This window comes from Leptonychotes weddellii, chromosome 5 (genome assembly GCF_054177405.1).
Source record: "Leptonychotes weddellii isolate Sample4059 chromosome 5, ASM5417740v2, whole genome shotgun sequence".
Lineage (NCBI taxonomy): Eukaryota > Metazoa > Chordata > Mammalia > Carnivora > Phocidae > Leptonychotes > Leptonychotes weddellii.
In genome coordinates this window covers 69,806,437-69,827,450 of record NC_138373.1, presented here as the reverse complement: position 1 = coordinate 69,827,450, position 21,014 = coordinate 69,806,437, and the positions used below count along the sequence as shown (strand labels likewise).

General features: G+C 46.8%; 1 protein-coding gene and 1 long non-coding RNA gene across 3 annotated transcripts in view; one reads left to right on the top strand and one right to left on the bottom strand.

Annotated features, from left to right (window-relative positions):
- Window positions 1-8,943, bottom strand: part of PRMT8 (protein arginine methyltransferase 8) — an 82,533-nt gene extending 73,590 nt beyond the window's left edge. For both annotated transcript variants that reach the window (XM_081821066.1, XM_081821067.1), the window contains exon 1: window positions 8,865-8,943. In XM_081821066.1, coding sequence (XP_081677192.1) covers window positions 8,865-8,939 — 75 coding nt within the window. In that variant the 5' untranslated portion in view covers window positions 8,940-8,943. The remainder of the gene's footprint in view (window positions 1-8,864) is intronic.
- A 362-nt stretch (window positions 8,944-9,305) lies between these two features.
- On the top strand, window positions 9,306-13,874 carry LOC145721707 (uncharacterized). The gene is made up of 2 exons (XR_014145559.1): window positions 9,306-9,394; window positions 13,470-13,874. It is a non-coding gene; the product is annotated as an uncharacterized LOC145721707 (long non-coding RNA).
- Window positions 13,875-21,014: the final 7,140 nt, after the last annotated feature.

Here is a 21,014-nt window from a genome sequence, read left to right as displayed (position 1 = left end):
AAACCCCGTCCCTCCTGTGACTGAAGCACTTCACATGGGGGCTAGTGGCCCCTGGGCCCCTAGGGTGCTAAAGAGCCTTGTCTTCAGCTGCCTTCATGGCTGAATCGGTGATTCAGTGAATGAATAACTTGAATCAAAGATGCCTTCCCTTGACTGCTCTGCTCCAGCTCTGCCGAAACTGGCTCCATAACATCAGTGGTAAAGACCCTTTATTCATCCACTCTCCCTTTTGGGGCAGCACTGGATAAGCCCAGATTACAAATAACAGCTTGTCTTTCTTGAGTATTTACCATGTGCCAGGAGTGTGCTTTATGTGAAATAACTCGCTTAATCCCCATAATAACTCAGTGGGATCAAGTGCTATTACCATATCATAGATGATGAAGCCAAGACACAGATGATGATGGTAACTTACGCAAGGCTGGTAAGCTGAGATCCAGCCCCAGGCGTGCCAGTCCCAGGGGCTGCACACTTAACCTAACACTAAAGCGCCTTAGGCGAGAAGTCAGCAGCGCACGTGGTTTAACTGTTTGGAAGGTGCCAAGAAAACCCTTATCCCTCCTGCTTCCAGAATTGCCCCTCAAATAAGCTAGTAATGGGCTCACAATTCTACCACTGAAATAATTACCTTGGCGATGACAAAGCAAACCTCCTAGGAGGATGAGGGGATCTAATACATGGAGTTTGCTACAGAGTGACGGGCTCCAATTTGCCATAGGTCCTTTCTGGAATATGCATAGAAGTGGATCAGTTCCTTCCTAAATCCCCCCAAGTTTTCAGCAAGTGGGAGCTGGTGTGGGGCAAAGATGAGAATAAGCTCAAAGTTGGGGATGTGGATAAAAACAGGAGAGAAGCCCGAGTCAACAGCAAAGCAGTTCCATCCAGTTCTGAGAATACCCCACCTTGGCTACTTTCTAGCTCTATAATCAACCACTGCAAGCTCCCACTTCTTCAACTGCAAAACAGAAATAGAAAGAGCTGCATTGTAATCTTTTTGTGTAAATTAAATAAGGTGATGCTTACAAAGCACTTAACACTGTGCCCAACGCACAATATGAACATTAAAATGGCAGCTCTTGTTATAATTATTTCTATTGCACAAGAAAGGAAGGCCCTATCAAGACACTGAGAAGCCAGTGGGCAAGGTGGACAGCTGAGTGAGCAGGAGGAAAGAGACTTGAAGGAAAGAGACTGCCTTCATCAATTTTGCAACTATTCTGAGGCCTATTTATGTATTCATTCAGTCGTTCATCTGCCATTTTCAACTCACACCTAATATATGTGGACACTGTGTTGGATGATGTTGTGGGTTGAGTCAAGTTGAATCAAGTCCCTCTCCCCCAAAATGTCAAGTCCTAACCCATTACCAAGAATATGAACCTATTTGGACGTAAGTTATTTGCAGATGTAATCAAGTTAAGACGAGGTCATCCCAGATTAGGTTGGGCTGTAATCCAGTTGACCGGTGTGCTTATAAAGAAGAAGAAATATAGACACACACATGGAGAAAAGGGCCATGTGAAGATGAAGGCAGAGATTGCAACAATGTGTTGACAAGCCAAGGAATATCGAGCACAGCTGGCAGCAACTAGAAGCTAGGAAAGAAGTGAGAAACAAATTCCCCCCTAAGAACCTCCAGAAGCAACCAACTTTGCTGACACATGGATTTCAGACTTCTGGCCTTCATAACTGTGAGAGTAAATTACCCTTGTTTTAAGCCAGCCAGTTTGCGGTCCTTCCTTATAGCAGCCATAGAAAACAAACATAAGTGATAAAACCACAAAGATACAATGAAAACCCAAAGTTCCTATTCTGAAGTCTTTGTTATTCATTTCACCCCCCAAAAGAGGCATACTGTGTTAGACAAGTTTCTCCCCTAGCCCACTAGAGAGGACTCCAGGCATAAGGATATCTTACATGAGTAGGCGGTGTGGAACGAGGATTGTCCCAGCCACAAGTCATACCAGGTCCCTGCCACCCACAGGGCATAGCATTGATGACTGTGAAAAGGAGGATGGCAGGGTGGTGGGGGAGGCAGGGAAAGAAAGCCCGGAAAAAAGAAGGCAGGACTGATGTCTTGTTTTCCATTTCTTCCAAATCCACCATTCCTCATTTCTCCTGTTAATTTCTCCATTTTTTCTCTTCATGTTTTAAGTTTCTACTCTGGTCCCTCAGATGCCTTCATAGCCTGGTAGACTGGAAAAAGTACGGGTCTTGGTGGCAAGAAGAGTTTGAAGCCCAGTTCCATCACTTACTACTTGTGGGATCTTGGGCAATAACACTAACCGTCTATGCTTTGGCTTCTTCATCTGTACAATGGGGATAATATGTAACTCATAGTGTTATGTATGTATGTCTGACATACATTATATAATGCATATGTGTATGTATGTAGTATATGATGGCATACATTGAACAAGATGATATATGCCAAAGCATTTTAAATGTCATGTGAAAAGGACCGCAATCTCATTATACACAATTCCTAGATTATATGTACAGAAACTCTGGTTTTCAATATTACGTGTCAGGACATACACAGAATTAGCACCAAAAATAAGAACAGTAAATCAGATGCTACATTTAAAGGACCAAAACCAATGTATAAATGCCAATGGATAAATGGCATTGACCTAGCAGTAAACATGGTCTCAATACCAGCATTGAAGATCTCTGTGATAATAGGCAAGATTTTCCATCTCTTGATTTAAATGATTTGAGTTTCCATCCAGCTCTAAGATTCTATGACTTTTTGAAAATGTACACATCAGGCTGTTTGCTCTTATAAAATTATACTTTTAAAAGAGCTCTTTACTTATGGGTCACCCATTACAAATCTAGGGAAAGCTGTGATGCTTGAGGGAATTCTAATAACAAGTGAAGTAGAAAAGCCACTTGATGTGTGAAATAACCAATGGGCTGCATAACACAGGAAAGGCAAGTCTTAAACAATCCTCTCCTAGTTATTCATAGGAGAAGGCTAATGTCAGACTATCAGAGACACAGGGGTTGGAATACCTTGGAACAAAAGCCAGTAATGAGGGTGAGACACTCCTAATACAGCCCCAAATACAAAGGCAACCAGAGAGTTTTTATCTCCTTTTGGAATAATATAAATAAAGGTGACTGGGTTTACAATAGAAGAGATTGAGCTCCACTTCTGGAAGAACTTCCTGCCGGGATACGAGATATGTAAGAAGTTTGGGGAAATCACCTTCTCCTGAGCTTTTCAGTGAGAGACCAAGCAACCAACTTGGTGTCCTGGGTTAAGTGTGTTCAGCAGTGGGAGCATGGACAGAGTGACCTTTTGGAGGTCCCTATCTGCGTGTGTTGTCTCCGTGCTTTCACTAAGTCAGTTCACAATGGTACAATAATGCCTGCGTGTCACACAACACAAACCGGCTTCCAGTTACCTTGGCAGTTCACATGTTGTCATGCTGCCCACTTTTCCCCTGCTGGCACAGTAGACTCCAAGGTGTAAGTACTGTTTTTATAGATTTTTGCACGTTCAACACTGGTATGTGATAATCACTTTGCATTGCAGTTAGCAAAGAAGAGGAAACGAAACCCACTCCTGAGTTGGAGACAAGAATGTTGTGTTTCACCCTCCTTGACAGCCAAAAGCCAATTTAGGACTCTGAAAAGCCAAATTTCTGAGGGGGGGGAAATGTGGGTATCTTCTTAATTCTCCTGAGCTCACTTAAGGATTGAAATCAGTGTTTGCTGAGGGAGGAAAAAATCAATGAGGATTATCGTTTATGGATCATTTCAGCTGGAGGAACAAGGAAATGGGAGAGTTCATCTGGTTTGCACTTCTTCAACAAGACTCCTAAAAGCTAGCAGGATAATAATCATAAACACTTATTGAGCACTCACCATATTCTAAACCCTTTGCATGAATTAATTCATTTAATCATCACAACAATTTTATGAGGCCCAGAGAGTTTAAGTTATATTCAACCTAACAACACATCTACTGAGTTCCGAGCTGGATTTTAAGGCAAGCAGTCTGGCTCTAGAGCTGAGATAGTTGTTAGCTCCCATACTCTTTGGAAAGAGACATGGATGCAGACCATCCTCAAAGAAGTGGGCCTGTATCCTGCCTTCTTTTGTCCTCTTCCTCCTCAATTCCCTGACCTTTGTACTATAGAACCACACACTTCAGCTGAAAAGAACTTCCTGAGGAGAGGACTCCATTAGCCACGGCCACCAACATACACCATGTCAGAAGTCAGCTCAGTGCTCCCCACAACTCATAGAGCAGCAGTCACTGGTATCCTAACCCCATTGTCCCATTGTAGGATTTTCCCCAACCCATAATTATTCTCTCTCTGGGTCAGAAAGTCAATAGAACATTTTTTTTTAAAAAGAGTCTCCAAAATGACTCCTTTCCCTCACCCCTGGGGGCTCTCCTCTGAGGTGCTAAAACCCCAGTCAGGGAGTCATCACCATAAATAATGCATCAGGCTTTCACCAAGAATCAGTAAAGCAAGCAGCAGCTCAGAAAAGTCCATTATCCCCCCATGGTTCATAACTGGGCGTTGTGATTAATCCATTTATCTGCTATTCAGATGAACACCCCATAATAAGAGTCAGTAATTACAGAATATTGAATAGGTACATGAATAACCAAAATGTACCCATGTTTTGAGTTGCTGCAGCAACTTGATTCCCAGAATCTTTACTCATTTTGAGTTTTAAAGGTCCACAATAGCAGAAGTGCAGCAGAGGGGTGGGAGATAGGAAGCCCAATTTTCAGAAAGTCACGAGTGACTAAAACCCAGAAGGCTCACCGAGCTTACGTGGTATGCATAATCACATGAATCAGTTCAGTCAACAATTATCAACATTTATTATTTACTGTGTGTCAGGCACAGTGTTAGGAACAGGGTATACCAAAAAAAAAAAAGTTCATTATCTAACTGAAGAAATAGACATATAAAAAGGCAATCAACTTATAATAGGAAAAATGAGACGTGTGTTAAGAACACAGAAGAAGGAGAATGAGTAGTCACTCCTCATGAGTGTGGAGGATAAGTGGAGATCTGGGTAGGGTGCCCAGAGGAAATGACCTTTGAGTTGAGTGTTGCAGGTTGAGGAGGATTTTTTTTCCAGAGAAGAAGGGGAAAGAGCAGCCCAGGCAGAGGGACCAGTATGCACAAAAGCATTCAGGCAGGAAGTGGTTTATACAGAGAACTGCACTGGGCAGGTATTAAAGGACTTTTACACTATACTAGGGAAAATGGGCTTTATCTTGTATCCTGTACGCAATAGGGCAACATGGTAAATTTTTAAAGAGATGTGTGATCATGAGCAGATTGTGCTTTGGAAAACCCTTTGAGCAGTGATAATGAGGCGGGATTAGAGAAGAGGACCTGCGGTTGAGAGCCTATTGCCGTAGTGAGGGCAAAAGTGAAAATGACCTGCCTTGGGCACTGATAGTGAGCTGAATAGGATAATAAGACAGAACAGTCAGGCCAGAGGCTTTGCAGACTTTTCAGAAGGCCGTATCAGAAAGTTTCTGATGATATGTGGGGAGCAGAGGTGATAATTCCTTTAGCTGAGGAGGAGAAGCATATTAAGGAACCCAATAAAGCATAAATGGAACTAACATTGCTTCATGTGTACCCTGTGCCAGGGGCTGTCAGAGTATTTCCTTATATCCTATGCCTTCTCTGTACTATAAAGGGAACCAGCTCAAGTGAACACATAGGGGTACTGAAGTCAAAGTAGTTAAAGAGTGCACTCAGGGCCACCCAGAACATACTGTGCCCACCAAGCCCATGCCCTTGATATTCCCACTGCCCCAGCTCTGAACTTCACTTAATGAGGGAGGCTCTGCTCACAATATGAGTAGCTTTATTCTTCACTTTCTCCCTCCTGCCTGACAATTAGAATGTCTGTCCCTATTTTTACCTTGTGAAAAAAAAAGAAAAACACTTTCTCCCATCATCCTTGCCTACCCCCAACATTGCCTCTCTCCTTTCCAAAGTATCTCTGTCCTCCCCACTCCTCACCCACTCCTATTCACACATGACATCTTTTTGGAAGTAAGTGTAGGGCAAAGGGCAACGAGTGAGAAGTGGTGGCAGTCTGTGTCCCAGGGCTGTCCTAGCCCAGCATGTGACTCTCAGAAACTGCTTGATCTCGCAGCCCCAGTGGCCTCACTTATAAAATGGGGACATGAAATGAATACTAACCTTTGCTTACCTCACAGGATTATTGTAAGAGGAAAGGAGATAAAGTGCTTGCAAACAACACTAACAAAAGGCAGGAAAAGGTGCTACAGAATTATCTGAATTATTGGGCATTGTGGTCCACCAGACTGTGAGCTACTTATGGGCAGGGGCCTGGGGTTGCCTCCATCTTTCAATCAGGAGTATCTAATTATTCCTGGTACAGAGTCAGTCTCTGATAAAGACATTATATTAGCAACAAGGACCACTACCACCATCAACACACACACACACACACATACACAGGTGTCCTTTCCTCTCTCTCTCACCATAATGCAGGCAAAGCCATAATACCTCCACTTTTGGAAGTACTGCTCTAGTCCTGGTGTATTCCAAAAACAGCCAGTTCCTGGAGGAAAACCAAGTGATTGTCACGCGCCTGGATGCCTCCACTGGGCACATTTGACCAAGTCTGAATCTTCTCCCTCTCAAGGGAAGTTGCTAAGAACTGAACCCCCAGACTCACTCCTCTCCAAAGAGCTCCAGCTGGGTCTGTCCCTCCCCACCCCCACCTTTGTGCCAGGCATGCGACGTGTTTTTTTTTTTTTCCTCGCAGGAGCTCAGCCGCCTCTACTGCTGTTTTCATTGATGCCTTGAGCAGAGCTGGCATGTGCAACTGCTGAGAAGGGGGAGCTTGGAGCCGCGGGGGAAGCAAGTAAAAATAGCCTGGCGCGCGTCGCTCTGCCTGCTCTGGACGCCTTTAACCCTGGCCAAGGTGGGGAGCTCAGCAGCCGCTCCTGCACACTGCGGAATCTGGCAGGGGTCTGCATCCAGACCCCGCGCAACAGCCGGGGTTGGGCGGGGGACGAGGGGGGGGGCTTAGGGACCCGTGAAAACTTTTTTTTAGAAACCGCGAGGGAGGAGGGAAGAGCCGGAGAAAGCTGTTTCTTGCTTCCAGCGCTCCAGCCACCTGGCTGCAGGGACTGTGACATGCCCACTGGTTCAATACTTTACAGAAGTGCAGCCTTGACTCTGAGCTATTTTTAGCAACCTCTTCTGCGGGTGGGCGATCAGAGGGAGGAATGCGAGGGGATTGGTAAGGCTAGCTCTCTGCTGTGAGGCTAGGCGCCTTTGCTGGCTGGGGAAGAGGAAGTGTCCAGGGGACTGTAGGCATGCTGGCTTTGCCCTAACTCAAGGAGACAACGTTAGCTACTGAATGCCCAAGCCCCAGAGCGTGTTTGTTTTTCGAAATCGACAATTGCCAGATGCATGCTGCTTCTAGTGTCTCAGAGAATGGGGATTTTAAAAGCTTTGCTGCCTATGCTGTGGGATAATGGTTAGCTGCAGTTAAGACCTTACTGAAGAAGATCGGAAGGGTCTCCGCACCTTTTTGCATTCCAGCAAGACAGAGGGACAATCCCCGCGCCACACCTCCATCCCCGCCCCACGCTGCATATGGGTAACCATATGTGAAATGTACGGCAGCCCCACCAGACACCAGGCTATTAATAGAGCCCGGGAGTTTGCTCTCTGTCTTTTTCCTGCCACCGAGTAAGGGATGATCTTCACACACATACCCCACTCCGCCCCCACCTCGGCGCACCGTTTCTCCAGGAAGGTAAGGGGGCTGCCCACGCTGATCCCCTTCGTGACTACAGGTGCCTAGAGCCAACGGACTAGTCCAGTTGTATCTACAGCAGGGTCAGTGCGAGGCCAAGGAATTACAGCCTCCAGTCTTCGGACGCAAAACTCAGCAGGGCTCTTTGAGGCTCAGGGCCAATTCAAGAGCAGAGAAAGGGCAGCTATTGGGCTGTCGAAGGCGGGGGGCAAGAGCTCAATTTGCGGAGCTAGAGCGACCTCCTCCAAAGCTGCTGCGGGACGAGTGGCTACAGACCCATTTCTCGCTGCAGCCCACGGCGCGCAGCCCCCACCCGGCGCGGGCTCGGCAGCTGCAGGAGCGGGTGCTGTCCCTGGTTCTGAAGGTGGCCGCGGCCAGTGCTCCCTACTCGGGTTTAGCGCCCCCGAGGCGGCTCAAACGTTCGAGGACTGCAGACCTCTCCCGTGCGGGATCTGGGCGGGAGGGTCTATTGGTGGTGCCCAAGTCCCACCACCGGCTCGGTTTGCCCCCAACCGCCCGCCACCCCCCTCCCCACCATCAAAAGGCCCGGAGCTCTCCGCGGTGCTGCGGGGACTGAGAGCTGGGAACTGACTCGAGCTTGAAGGGTAAAGCTGAGGCAGCGGCTGGAGACGGTCAAGGCACTGCAGGGAGCAAACGTGGCCCCAGGATCCCCCATCCCAGCTTTGCACAAATCCGGGACTCTGGACCCCTAATGCAGCCCAGAGGAGAGGGCAGGGGAGCGCTGCTGCCCAGGGTTTGGGACTTGGGGAAAGAGAAGCGAGCGGCGGGTGGAGGAGAGGGAGATGGGGTGAGAGCGACTCTTTTGCATTTTCAAGAGGGAGGGGACCTGAGACATGCACTGTCTTTCCCCCATCACACATACACACACACACACACACACACACACACACACACACACGGCCGGCAGAAGCAAGCGGGATGGAGCAGGGGAAAGTTTGGCACTAGGTGCAGAGCGCCGGCGCGGCGGCAGCGGCGACAGCGACGGCGGCGCGGTGGTCCGGGGTGGGCTGCCGGGGTCGCCGAGAGCCCCAGCCCTCTCGCCTCCTTACCTCGGTGTTCTCGGCAGCGTTCTCCGCCATTTTCCTCCTTAGGAGCAGGCAGCGGGAGGAGTGTTTCATGCCCATAAGAGCCAGCAAGGGTTTGGTGATACAGAGATAGTAGAGAAAGAGAGAGCTGGTGTAGCTTTAAAAGAGAGAGAGAGAGAATGGGAGAAAAAAAAAAAAAAAACCAACCCAGCCCCTCTGCTGGAGCTTCAGCCGATACAATCAACTACGGTTGAGTCTTTTCTGCAGTCTCCACTTTGTTTTATTTTCCTCCCTTCTCATCTGCTTCGGATTCCTTCACACAGTTTCAAGTTCTTCTCGCGCACCCGACCCCCTCCCCGCCCCTCTCCACCCGCGCTGCGGGCTAAGCTGGAGGGAGGCAGCCCCGAAGGCTCCGCGGCAGCGGCGGCGTCTCCTCTCGCGGCTGCTCGCAAAGTCCGGCCGGCCGGAGGCAGCCACCAACTCCTCTCAACTTCTGCAGATCGGCTGGGCGAAGCAACACGCTTCCTGCGCGTCTCTCCTAGGGGCTGAGCCGGGTGAGTGGGGGCGGGGTAGGAGGTTCGGTAGAGCGGGCGGTGGCTGGGCGCAGACGGAGGGCCCCCAGCGCCCCTGGGCCCACCACCTCCCCCAGGCTCCAGGGGTCTCTTGGCCGCCTCCACTGCCGGGCGCTGTGCACAACTTGAACGAGGGCAAGGGCCGCGTGGACGCTGCAGGGCCACGCGGGAGGCTCGCAGAAAGCGGGGCGCCGGAGCTGGGCTCTTGCAGGTTCTTAGACCCGAGTGTTCGTCCTCCCACCGAGGACAAGCTCTGGGCAAGATTGGGCCATAGTTACCTCGCCCCCACCCCACCCCACCCCCCAACTCCCCAGCTCCTCCGTCAATTCTTGGTTCCTTCCTTGACGAATTACGGTTTCGGGAGCGAAGGGGTGGGTGTCTGGGTGAGGGAGGGTCCTTAACTCCTTCAACTCTTGGACTAAGTGTGCTATCATCTCTCCTTTTCTCCCACTGACCCTGTCCAGGCACTTGGGGCTCCAAGCCTCTATTAGGCTGAGAGGTTGGGCCAGAGGTTCAGCCAGAGGTGGTTTGGGAAAGACGGTAGGAGATAGTCAAATGGATGAGCCTGCAGTCCTGTTCCCCCTACCTCAGTCTTCCCTATCAGCCCCCTGCCCACACATTTCTCTTCTCCCTCCTCACCCCTCCCCCATCATCACCAGATTTTGAAGTCCCTTTTATGGGAGAGAGGGAGGATGTCACGTACCCATTAGGATTCTCTTGATCCTTTTTTAAGGGAGTTTGGGCGGTAGCAGGGGGTGTGAATTTTTATACAATGCATTCCTGTCTTCACTTTGAGAGCTTTTTTCTCTGTCTTACTGGCCATCTGTCAGGCGGGTGGGAAATAGAACAAGGGGGGGCACTCTGTCTCTCCCTTTGCAACAGGCCAGTCAGGCTGGACTTCTTCAAAGACAGCTGCACTTTCAAGCTTTCAACCCAGAAGTCAAGGACAGGGACCTGAAAGATGCTCCTGAGCACCCTGGCTCTCTTCACTTCAACCCTGTACTTACATAGGGAGATCAGTCCTGCATGCATGCCCTATTTGTTTTTATCATCACCTTTGACAGCCAGGAAATGTGAGCCTAGTTGTCCTCAACTAACCTCAGAGTCCATGGGCCAGAATCTAAAGATGCCTCCATCACCTGATCCTAGGGGAAAGAGAGGATGCATTGCAATAAGTGGAGGAGGGAGAGAAGTGGGAGTGGAGAGTAAAAAGAGTGAAAAGACAATGGGCAACAGGCTTGAGTTAATGGGCTCCTGTGTGTGTGTGTCTGTGTGTGTGTCTCGTGGAAGGAGTGAATGTAAATGAAAGAATGAGCCTAACTCCTTAACCTTTTCCTTTCCCAGACCACAAACTTTGACTAGTGTTGGGGGTGAGTGAGCAAAATCTTTCTCAACACCTGGTCATCCTCCTTCCTTTCACATCCTGCCAACATGCAGAAAGTTGTAGATGGGTGAATGAGATGAATCTAAAGAATGACTTTTACCCTCTTGAACCCCATCTTATCTTAGCATCTTTCTCAGAAACAAAAGATTGAGACATCTCATCCCCTACCATGAGAGTCTCAATACTCATACAATCAATGAAAATCAGAAAGGGAAGGATCCTCACAGCATTTTGGTCCTCTAATCTTACAAATAAGAACCCTGAGATCAGAGAAAGGAGGACATTTGTCCATGATCCTTCAGCCAGCTGAGGGAACATCTGAGAGCAGCTTCCCAGCTTCCTGACTTTCAGTTCAACACTCTCCCCTCCACCTCACCCCACACTGCTTCTGCCTGTGCAGTGCATCCATTCTGTGACTAACCAGGGAGGAGGGGAGCTGAGACAAGCTCCCACCGAAATAGGCTGCTGCCTGTGCGTGATTATGTTGCTATGAGAACCTCAGTGGGTGTGTTTCCTCCGTTCTCTGTTGAAATCTTTTGCTTGGCTTGGCTTCTCCCCAAGCACAGACACAGTTCCCCTTAGAATGGGGAGTAGAGAGGCTGAGATAGAGAGCTGCATTCTTCTGGCAAGATTTTCTATTCCAGCCCATCCAACCCAGAGCCAACCTGGGGCTGCAAGTGAGGAGCCTAGGCTACCAAGGTGGTTCCATAATGGCTGGAGTGAAAGTAGATACTCCAGTCCTCTGTTGAGCCATCTTGGAGCAGAGTTGTTATTTCTGCTATGCTCCCACCTAATTACAAATCCACAAGCAAAAGAATTGTTACCTGAGGAGACTAAGTTCTGGCATACTTTATTACACAGCCAAAGATTACCTGAACATTCATCTCCTACAGTTGTGAAAATGATGCATGAAAAGTGCCTAGCACATAAGTAGGCATCCCCACTACCTCACCGTTCACAGGAATTCAGTCTTTCTCCCCCTCTTTTGCATAAATATATTAGCATAGTTTCACAAGATTAATTTCATCATTCCACAAAGAATTTACTGGGCATCTGTTATATGCCTAGCTCATTAATAAACACTGGACTTGGGGCGCCTGGGTGGCTCAGTCGTTAAGCGTCTGCCTTCAGCTCAGGTCATGATCCCAGGGTCCTGGGATCAAGCCCCGCATCAGGCTCCCTGCTCCGCGGGAAGCCTGCTTCTCCCTCTCCCATTCCCCCTGCTTGTATTCCCTCTCTCGCGGTGTCTCTCTCTGTCAAATAAATAAATAAAATCTTAAAAAAAAAAATAAACACTGGGCTTGACAATAGGCAACAAAAGGTATTGGATTGACCATTGAGGAGCTCTGAATTTAGTCACCTTGGATATTTTGGAAGTGTATAGAATTTTCATAGAAGAGCTTTAGGAGGGATTTTGGTGGGAGGCAAGAAGATACATGAGATGACAAGAGATGTAGGTTGTTCACTAAGATGTAAGCTAAATAGATAGTCTGGGACAATATACCCTACCATGTAGAGGTGTCCTGAAGACACATTTTGCTTATGTCTTCAGTGCAACAAAATGCATTGACATGTAAAGTACGTAGGATAATGCTTGGTTCATGTTAAGACCACAAACGTTGTGTTAACATTTGCTAGGCCCTGTCCTAGGCTCTGAATCAAACTTTATAGAGCACTTATTAGATGCCAGAGATTCATCTAGACTTAATATGTCCTCATGCAGTTCTTTTGACAACTCTTTTCAGAGAGTACTGTTATTATCCCTAAAAAACAGATGAGAACACAAAAACACAGAGAGTTGCCCAAGTGACAGAGTCAGGATTCAAATCTAGGATGCTTTATTCTACAGCATGACCTTTAAGAGGTTAACCAGATTCTGTGAACAAGAGAACAAGTGGTTCTCAAACTTGGCACAGTGGAATCATCTGGGGAGCTTTAAAAATACCAGTGCTTTGGTTCAACCCCCAGAAAGGATGATTTAATGAGGCCTGGCATCAGGATTTTGTTTTAATTCTCTAGTTGATTCTAATGTGCAGTCATGGTTGAGGACAATTGGATAAGTATATGTGGAAAAGATGAAAGGACCCACAGAGAAAGAAGGTCCTTAAGTTATAGAAAGGGCCCCCCAAAACTAAGGAACCCCCATGGTATAGAAAGGTCCATCTCTAACACAGAGGTTCTTGAGAGCCATGAAGTTCTTGAGAGTGAAAATGTGCTGATGGTTGAACCAGCATGCAAAGGTTGGAATGAGACTCTTGGGAAGGACTATTAATTGGAAAAGTTACCTAGCTTTGTGAGATGCCACAGAGAAGTGAATTTCCTACCACTGGAAGGGTTCAGTCAGACTATTTGGCATAGCTGTTGCAGTGGAACTGCAAACCCTAGAAGGTTGAACAAGGATTCTAAGGTTCCATTCACCCTATGGGGCGACTGCAGAATTGTCTCCTCTCATTTCTGAGCCCTCCAGGAGGTGAAGACTGTGTAGTTGGTTCAACTTCAGGAGCCAGTCAACACTTCATTGCTTCCCAAAATCCAATGCCCCTGCCATCAGGATGCAATGTCTCTTGCAGACTGTGCTGTCTGGGAAAGCCCAGACTCTGGCTCATTCAGATATGATTGTTGCAATAAAAGATGTATAAGATATGTCATGTGGCTTCTCCCTCCTTCTCCTAGGAGAACCTCACGTATGGCCTGGGCTCACATATGGCCACGGCATGCTGCAGTGAATCCATGGCTCCTCAAGAATCAGACCACAGGCGTGATCCATCACCACCTCATGGCAGCTCACCCAGCAGTGTTCTTAGTGTCTTCTGGGACAGATGGGAGTCACGCCAAGGCTGCAGCAGCCGGCTAGCTACCTGGCTGAGCCTCCATGCAGCCCCACACCTGGGCAGTTCTCCTGCTCAAAAGCCTCGGCAGTCCTATTTCTCCCTACCACAAGGGCAAATTACTTCTTAAACTACATCCCAAAGAACAACTTGCAAGAATGTCACCAGCACCTACAAAGTTTGGGTTTCTTTCTTTTTTTTTTTCCTTTTGTCATTAAAACCAGAATGTTATTCTTTCTTGCTCTGATAATGTCTGAGTAAATCAATTCAGCAATGTTTTATACTAGATATGAAAGTGTTTGGTTCGGTTATTTATTCTAACAATTCTTCAGGGCATTTTCTTAGTAGTTCTACATTAATAGCTAAATCCTTGGTGTTCTATGCCCCTAAAAAATTGAATACCATTGTTACCTGCGTTTTTCTCAGGGTGAGGAGGACTCAGAAAGACATCTAGATTTTCTCAGTGGTCTATGATGGAACTGGAACTTCTTCAGAGAAGGGCCCTGAAAGAAGGATATAGTAGTAGAAACATAAAGGTATTTAAATAGTCCTTCTAAAATGCTATTACAGTAGAAATTAGCTTTTTCCTCTTGGTGGAAGTTGTATACTCCACTCCTCTCCTCCTTTTCAAATCTTTCATAAAGGCTTACTTTTTTCTGGAAAATCCCTCCTGAACCCTCCACGGCTAACTAGAAATCAATTCAGTTTATCCAGTGCAATAACTCAATACAGATTTGCTTCCATTAGCCCTTATATTAAGTACTAGGACCCAAGCACTCTGCTAGGCATTCTGGACTAAAAGATGAAAGGACATATCCCTACCCTGATGACACATCTTCTCCCAGAAAAAGTTGGTAATGGATTCAAGTCCTATCAAGGGTCATATGGATTGGTTCTAAAAGGTTAAATATAGCTATATCATTGGTCACATAGGCCCTGCGAAGTATCTATAGATATGGACAGACAGATCCTGGAGGCTATAGGGTCTGGACGAGAAGCATAGTAGCCTCCATTCAAGTAAGGTTGGGGACACATTCTCTAACAAAATTCTAAAGTTCCTGTGTGCCTCTGAAACTTTTATGGGTAAGAAGTTTTCAGCCTTGCTCCTGCCCCAGACACATTATATACTGATGTCACTTGAGGCATGACACATTATGATCTGCCTTAGTGCAGGGTTGATCTCTGGTGTCTCAGGGATAGCCCCACCTGAAAATGCACAGCGAATGGACGTAGCTAAACAAAGCTGTGCTTGATTCCATCTGTTTCCTTTCTGGACCATTTAACCACCCTTATCTCTTTCTTCGCTTCCCAGAGGAGAGAGCATGAGCTTTGTGGTCTTACAGCCCAGTAGGTTAACCTCTCCATCTGTGTGAAAATGGCTTAATGGTGATCTCGCTCTGGCAGAAGGGCATGAAAATAAAATAAGCCAATGTAGATGAAACACCTAGCATAGTTCCTAGGAAATAGTGTTCTAATAAAAGTCAGTTTCCTTCCCAGCATCTCATCATACAAGACCATGTGTCTACCTACATGAGATAGAGACACAGCACCATGTGGAGAAAGAGTGTACTGCAGGGGTCAACAGACCTGTGCCCTAGTCCCAGCTCCAGCATTAAATAGGTGGGTGGCTTTGAGAAAGTCACTTTACCTCTTGAGCCCATTTCTTTAAAAGAGGAGGTTTGTAGGAGACAAGCCCTACATCCCCTTTCTGCTTTGTCATTTTATGCATGGTATAAACTATAATTCTAATCACACCCAAATCACAACAAAGACTGGTCACATGCATCTCAAACCAAAATTCAAGTCTGATGGCCAAAACAAAGGCTGAGGAGTAGATCAGCCTCTCCCTTCCCACGTATAAGAGTGATTGAGTAGAAAGAAATATTCCTGTCAGGTCAGAGATTTACAAAGGAGACTTGTAGGTAATGCTCATTACAATGTTCACTCCAGCCCTGGGCTATCATTAGGGCTTTCCAGAGGTCAAAAGGAGGGCCCCCCTCCTTTTTTTAACAGTACTGCCTGATTCTAGCAGCCTCAAAGACTGTAATCAAGCAGTCATTATAAATGGTCATCACTTGATTTCTCCAACGCTTGTCAGGGGATAGAGCTCAATGGGAGAACCAATGATTTTTTTTTTTTTTAGATTTTTATTTATTCATTTGAGAGAGAGAGAGAGTGCACCAGCAGGGGGGAGGGACAGAGGGAGAGGGAGAAGCAGACTCCCCACTGAGTAGGGAGCAGACTCCGGTGATCCCAAGACCCTGAGATCATGACCTGAGCTGAAGGCAGACGCTTAGCCGACTGAGCCACCCAGGCGCCCCTACCAGTGAATTTCTTGGCAACACAGGCTACCAGGGTTGTAGTCAGCATAACCCCATCAAGTCTTAATGATCCATATCGATGCCTGAATATGGCAAATCAGCAGATTGCCCAAAAATCACTTCTCTTTGACTCATTTTATGTATCCAGATACACTCAAATAGAATTTCTACCTGTCTAATGATTCTTGGCTCCAAAACATACTCAAATTAACACTCTGTCCCACAGTACACAGTAATGGTCACAGATGATGGTCCAGAAGGCAGCGAGATGAGTTGCTAGAGAAGCCTGCCACAGTCCTAATCTTACCAGGAAGAGTTCACTTTATGGTTAATTCACCTGTGGGAGAACAAAAATCAATTATCAACCTAACACACCTGTCTGAGTCATGGATTATTCAAGCTATTCCACAGGAAAAACTATATAAAGGTTAGGTGATGTGTTTAAAATCACATGACAAGAGAAGAATGGCTTCAATTTCTTGGACCATCCAGGTATGCATTTAATTCAAATGCAGCTGTGACTTCCCAGAGGGAAGAGCTTCCCTCTCCTAGGATGGAAACACTGCTTGTAAAGCTGAGAGCTGTCTTCTGTGGATGTGCTTCTTCTCCTGGGGCCTCACAGAAGGGAAAAGGGGCCTGGTGACTTCAGGCCAAGTGCCCACTCCAGGCCAGGCACTGTGCTAAATGCATTCCACACACTACCCCATTGAGTCCCCACACCATCCCCAGAAGTTAGCTGCATCTTTTTGCCCCTGTTTTATAGATTAAGAAAGGACAGCTCGGAAAGGTTAAAAGGCTTGCTCAAGTCACACACCTGGTAAGGGATTGAAGACTGCTCAGAGCCCATGTCTTTCTGACTCCACCAGTGGAAGGAGCACAGACCTCAGAGCTGCACAGACCTAGTTTTCAGTCCACATTGTTACATTTTAACTCTGTAACGTTGGGCACATTGCTTCAGTTCTTGGAGCCCTAAATTTCCCATCGGCAAAAAATAAATAAATAAATAAAAATAAAAGGTGTGGGCCTGGTAAAACCTACTTCAGGGCTGTTGTAAGGTGACTGACCCAGAATCAAGCTCATGATAGACCTCAATAAATGGGTGTGATAGTATACAGCATGTGGCCGGATGTGACCGACTTAACTCAGCAAAACTGCATCTGCTGTTATGTTACTCTCCAGCACAAGTATAAAAAGTACACCCCACTCCCAGAGGCCAGAGTATCTGTCAACCTGACGATGGCTCTAGACAGTGTAACTCCATCTAAGTGGCACCTATCAACCTGTATTCTTGCTGCAGTTCTTTCTGTCACATCTGCTTAGTAAGTGCCCTAAGTGGTGTCATTCCGGGTTGCATACCATATTTGCAGGTATGGAGGATGTTGATTTTTTTTAACTTCTGGAAATCTCAGCTATGCAGTAGCCAAATCTGCCACACAACTACATCAGGACCTAGTTAATGCATCCTGAGCAAATGTGGGATTAATCACAGGAAGGAAGGAAAGACCCGGTACTTTAGCAGGTGGATGGTGGAGGAAGAAGGGAGAGAATGATATCAAAACAACTTTGCATGCATGCCCTGGCTCTTTTCCAGCCTTCAAAGATAGGCTTTTCTTTCTTTCTTTTTTTTTAATCTATATCTGTATCTTTTCCTCTTGGCCCATAGACCAGACCCTGGAAGGTTCAGGTTATGGTTTCCTGCTGGGAGACTCTGAACAAATCTTTTCCTCTTCCTTATGCCTTATTTTATCTCAAGTTTTAAGACCAGATTGGGCTTCCCTTTCCTTCCAGTGGTTGGATAATGGAGTCCCTGACACTGTTCTTCTTACTGTTCTATCCCAGACTGAGTTTGGAATAAACTTTCCAGTCCTATAGAATCATGACCTAAATTTGGGTGGATAAGAAAGGGGGAGATTGGACCAGTGAGCTACTGGAATTTTCTCTAACCAGAGCCAAAGGCTCCTTTCCCTGGCCCTGGGATTAGAGTTTATTTTTGTCTATTGACATGTCAGGCAGGGTTCAAATGATGTAATAGGAACTCCAGTATAACCAGGCCACTCCGGCCTGTGTCACACTAAGTAACAATCACCCAAACTTCCTCTTCTCAGCCCCTTTTGTTACAGAGAATCCCTTACCACCCTCTCCTTTTATAAAGACTCTCCCAAGGGTTTCCAGGAGACCCTGTAGGACCACATCATTTGTACTCACATTGAGTCTCCCCTTCCTCCTCCTTCTGCATCTCTGGCCGCCCTTAGCCCATGTCCAGTGACCCTGATGTGGCTTTTAGGAGCCTTGCCACTGCCCATGTTGGCAACATCCCTCATGAGGATGCTGATAGCTGTACCAGGGCAGTTATCTTCCAGCATACCCAGCAACTTCTGGATGGCACAAGAAGCAGGAGCAGATTCGCCAAGCCCCTAAGCCCACTCCTTGCATTTTGAGTCTCATCAAACCTCTTGGAGAAACAGCCCCTCTGCTTCTGGCCCGAACTCTTCCATTGCTCTACAAGGGCACAGAGGCCACTGTCGGGGTAGGCAGATGATACACCATCCCCTCTGTTGTTCAGTTTCTTCCTCCCCTGTCCTCCACCCACAAAATAGTAGTACAAACTCCTCCATTCTTCAGCCATAAACAGAAGTGTCCATGCAGGTCAATTCATGCAAATGAAGCCTTGAGGTAGAGGTGGGGACCTGGCTCCAACTAAGTCTCGATGCCCATTACACAGAAAGCCCTAGGCTAGGCATCCTCTGATGGCAGATGGGTGTGAGCAGCACTTTCCCTTTGGGCTTTCAAACATTTGTTCATGCCTTGGGAAGGGAATTTCTCACTGACATGTCTGGGCCATGTTCTTATATACTTAGTTGGGTAGGTAAATGGTAGCACTTATGGAATGTCTACAACAGGGTGGACCCATTCTCACATCAGTCCCAACTTTGTCCTCCTATTTCAATGAATTCCAAAATCTCTCTGCCTCGGCTTCCTCTCCATACCACCACACCGTTGGTTATTTACGCTCTTGGGGAAACAGCCCTTGCAATTTATTAGCTATCAGCTGTTGGTGGCCTTCCCAGAGGTATTTACATTTCAAGAGGAGACTCTGGAAGTCTACCTCGCCTCCAAGTTACAAAAGAATGAATCTCTAATGGTGGAAGGTCAAGCATCAGTGACAGACTGGTGGGAACATGATTTGTGGAAGGTCACCCTGCCCTCTTTAAAATCATTATACTTATTTCATTCTTCTGCCTGCCAGTAAGTTCTGGCCTGGCCTAAGGCCTGCAGAGAAAGCATAGAACTAGCTCCTTGGGGGGATAAAGCACTGAACTTGAATAGGGAGACTCAAATTCTAGCTCCGCTTTTTTCACGAGTTGCTGAAGACCCTGGGGTGGGGAGGTGTCAAGACGAGACCTCTGAGCAAAAGGAGAGGGTGACTAAGGTTTGTCCTTGCCCTCACAGCCCTTTGTAGTTCTGGTTTTTATCTCTTCCTCTGTAATGTGAGGAGTTTGGACAAGCTGAATTCATGGGTCACTTTCAACTCTTTCATCCTATTATTGTGAACCTTGTGGCTGGCATTCAGAGTAGAGATGCTGTCCCCAGGAAAAGATATTAGGAAAGTTTGTGCTCCAAGGGCTCAGGCACTTGGGCCTTAAGAACACCCAAATCTACCTATCTTTATAGTTTTTTTTCTTTAGAAAAAAAAAGACAAGCTTTAAATGCCACCTTGAGGAGCTCAAATACTCATGGTCTCCTGATAGAAATCATCTGTTTTAAAATATTGTGTCTAAGCTAGACTTGCAGAAAAGGTCTGTCTAGCTGGAAGTTTATGGAGAAACATGTCAGCTAGGGTTATCCAGGCACATGCAATGGGCAGGCTGGTGAAATGCATCTATGGACTGGTACTCCTGGGTATCTCTTTGCAAGGTAGCCATAAGCAGCTGCCTGTTCCTCCACCACCTTCCCCATCACACTTCTGACCCTCTCCCCCTGCTCTCATCATTTCCTGTAGTTCTGTACAGATGCTTTTAAGTGGCGTATAGTGTCTGAAGCATGAATAAAAACATCTGAGCGTCTAACCTGGCACGAACATATAACATATAAAAACTTCCCACAGTAGGTTCAAGAATCAAGAGGTCTTTGTATTCCTAGGCAAATATGGCATGAGCTCATGTGCAATCAAAGCTCTTTGGAGGGTGGGAAAAACTCTCAGGCTGGCCATTCCCCAGTGGGTCTTCAGGGGAGTGTCTCAATCTTTCTTGGCCGACAGCAAGTGAAATACTGGAAAGCCTTCCCAAGAAATGTTACAGTAGCTGCTTCTTTGGGGGTTATTTTTTTTAAAAGCAGAGAAGAAAGTCATCTGAAGAAAATAGCTTCAATTCAGTCCTGCCTAGAGTCAGGGGACAGGACATGTGGCTTCAAGGGTCCCCTACTAAGTTATACAACCTATGATTTTAATAAAAGGACTAAAAAATGTTAGCCAAGTTCCTATGGCTCTTCTGAAGACACGTGGTTGAGCGTGGTTGGTTCCCAGCCTCCCTCCAATCTGGGGAGTCAGGGAGAATCATGGGACAAAGGCCCTCATAGGTGGAGGGAGGATTAGGCCAGGCCCAACTTCTAATAGGGGAAGTTGCCAGGGAAGCACAGACTCGTGACGGGAACATGAGCCCCACTTGGTTTTCTCAAACACAATTATACAGAGGATAGAAATTTGAGGGGGGAAAATTACTTTAATAACATATGAATTTTTTAAAAGCTTCCAAACCCTCCTCTGTGGAGAAGATCCAGACCACTTCCCAGCCTTAATCTGTTGTGTCTTGGCTCAGATTCTGCTGACCTGTGGGGCAGCCGCATATGCCCCTCTCATGCCTACCAGGAGTTTCCCTGAGGTAGCACTTTGTGGATTCACCTGCACTTCTGGTACATACAGCCTCCTTACAATATTTTTTTTCCTCTTCTTTCCAAGGCTATTAGGCCCTCTTCCTTACTGGTCTTTCTTCTCCACCCAGGAGAACTGGCAGTGTCTCAAATTGCCAGGCCACTGGGCAGAGTTCCCAGAGGCCCAGGCCATGCTTCTCTCT